Source organism: Etheostoma spectabile, chromosome 15 (genome assembly GCF_008692095.1).
Source record: "Etheostoma spectabile isolate EspeVRDwgs_2016 chromosome 15, UIUC_Espe_1.0, whole genome shotgun sequence".
NCBI lineage: Eukaryota > Metazoa > Chordata > Actinopteri > Perciformes > Percidae > Etheostoma > Etheostoma spectabile.
The window spans coordinates 13,713,297-13,715,098 of NC_045747.1; the positions used below are offsets into that span (position 1 = coordinate 13,713,297).

Sequence of the window (1,802 nt, forward strand, 5' to 3'; positions counted from 1 at the left end):
TCTAAGGAAGTTCCAGTGAAGTCATACTGTTCATTTTCCTTTCTGGTAGCCTGGAAGTTAAAAATAAAACTGAAAGTGTACAAGTTTTAAAGAAGTCAGAATAACAACCTGAAACGTATCCGTTGCTGTCCCACAGCTGTTTGAGCGGACGTGCCGGCAGTATGACAAACTGCGTAAGCGTGAAGCCTTCCTGGAGCAGTTCCGCAAAGAGGACATATTCAAGGAAAACTTTGACGAGCTGGACAACTCGCGTGAAGTGGTCCAGCAGCTGATAGACGAGTACAGCGCAGCCACACGGCCTGACTACATTTCCTGGGGCTCGCAAGAACAGTGAACAGACTTTCTTTTGTCTTCTATCTCATGTCAACATACATGCTTAGCAAGTTTATTCTAACTCAATTTAAGTCCCTACTACACTTTTTCAAAAATAGTTTCTCCAACATATAGGTATCAAAATAAAAAAGTATTTGGCTATAGCTATTGGCTATATTCTCTAAAAAATATTTATTGGCTTGTTATAGCATTTGATCGTACGTTTGTGTCTCAAAATTGAGAAAGAGACTGAGGGATGACTGTTAACAGCCTGTTAACACTTTCTTTTTATATTAACCAAAAAGTAAAATGTACTGGACTGTGTGACATCCATGAGATTCTCAAGCCCAGTTTAAATAAATCAATCCTTGCCCACAACAGTCCACTGAAGTGTCATTAAGAGTACTTATTTCCTTGTGCAAAAAGCATCAATATATTGTACAAAACAATCTATAAATGTCTGTTAATGTTTTTTTTCCTTTTTTCCCTAAACTCTGCTTTCCCGTCTTTCCAGCAATGTAAGACAACCTGTTGCCTTGTTTCGGTCTATTTTTATACAAGTTTTTGTGCAGTTGATTTACAGTAAAACGTCCACTGTCTACGAAATAATTTCTTTGAATAATGGGAATAGGATTGACAGAATGTGTTGCATGATGTTTGATGCAGGTTTTGTCATCCTCGACATTTCTGTCATGGTTTTATTGTACCCTCTTGTCTGCTGCTGATACACTTTGCTCATTTGTTACCGCTGTACATGACCAACAAGAATGTTGAGTGGAAGTTAGGCTTAAGCCAAAAGTGATGTTAAAATGCCTGCCGTACATACAACATCGATATTTAACAGCATTTGTCACGTACAATAGAGAAAACCGTTTGCACAGGTAAACATGGAGTACAAAGATGGCTCTCATGTTAACAGTTCATTTCTGTGCCTGTAAATATACTTAAAGGAATAGCTGGTTTACTGGCATCCACGGTATTGTCTAAAATGAATATACTGTTCCATGTTTCTTTGCTTGTTGGACCTGTTTGAAAGGATGAATAAACACATTTTCTAATTTTCCATGTGAAATGTTTGGTATTATCTGAAGGCACACCTGTTAGAGGTGGGGGGGGGGGAAATTGATACAGCATAGCATTGCAATATTTTCCGTGGCAATACTGTATTGATACAGACGCTAAGTATTGTTCTTTTATTTGTTGGTTAGTTTGTCTGCTTGACAATCCCATTTTTGCAGCAACACAATTGAAGTGAGAAACACTTCAATTTTTAGATACAACAGATGTTGACAAGGTTTCCTTTTGGGGACATAATTTGAAGTTGGGGGGGGGGAAAAGGTAAATTGCAATATATGGCAAAATACTGCAATATGTTTAAAAACAATATTGTATTGCACATACATATTGTGGTGATATCGCATCGTGAGTCATCTGGTGATTCCCACCCTTAACACTTTCTTTACTTCCCATACAAAATAATAACCCCCCCC

The 1,802-nt window shown here is 37.8% G+C and overlaps 1 protein-coding gene across 1 annotated transcript in view; it reads left to right on the plus strand.

Moving 5' to 3' along the window:
• The window catches only part of tubg1 (tubulin, gamma 1), a 7,429-nt gene extending 6,045 nt beyond the window's left edge, over positions 1 to 1,384 (plus strand). Inside the window, exon 11 of the mRNA XM_032536525.1 lies at positions 137 to 1,384. Coding sequence (XP_032392416.1) covers positions 137 to 334 — 198 coding nt within the window. The 3' untranslated portion in view covers positions 335 to 1,384. The remainder of the gene's footprint in view (positions 1 to 136) is intronic.
• Positions 1,385 to 1,802: the final 418 nt, after the last annotated feature.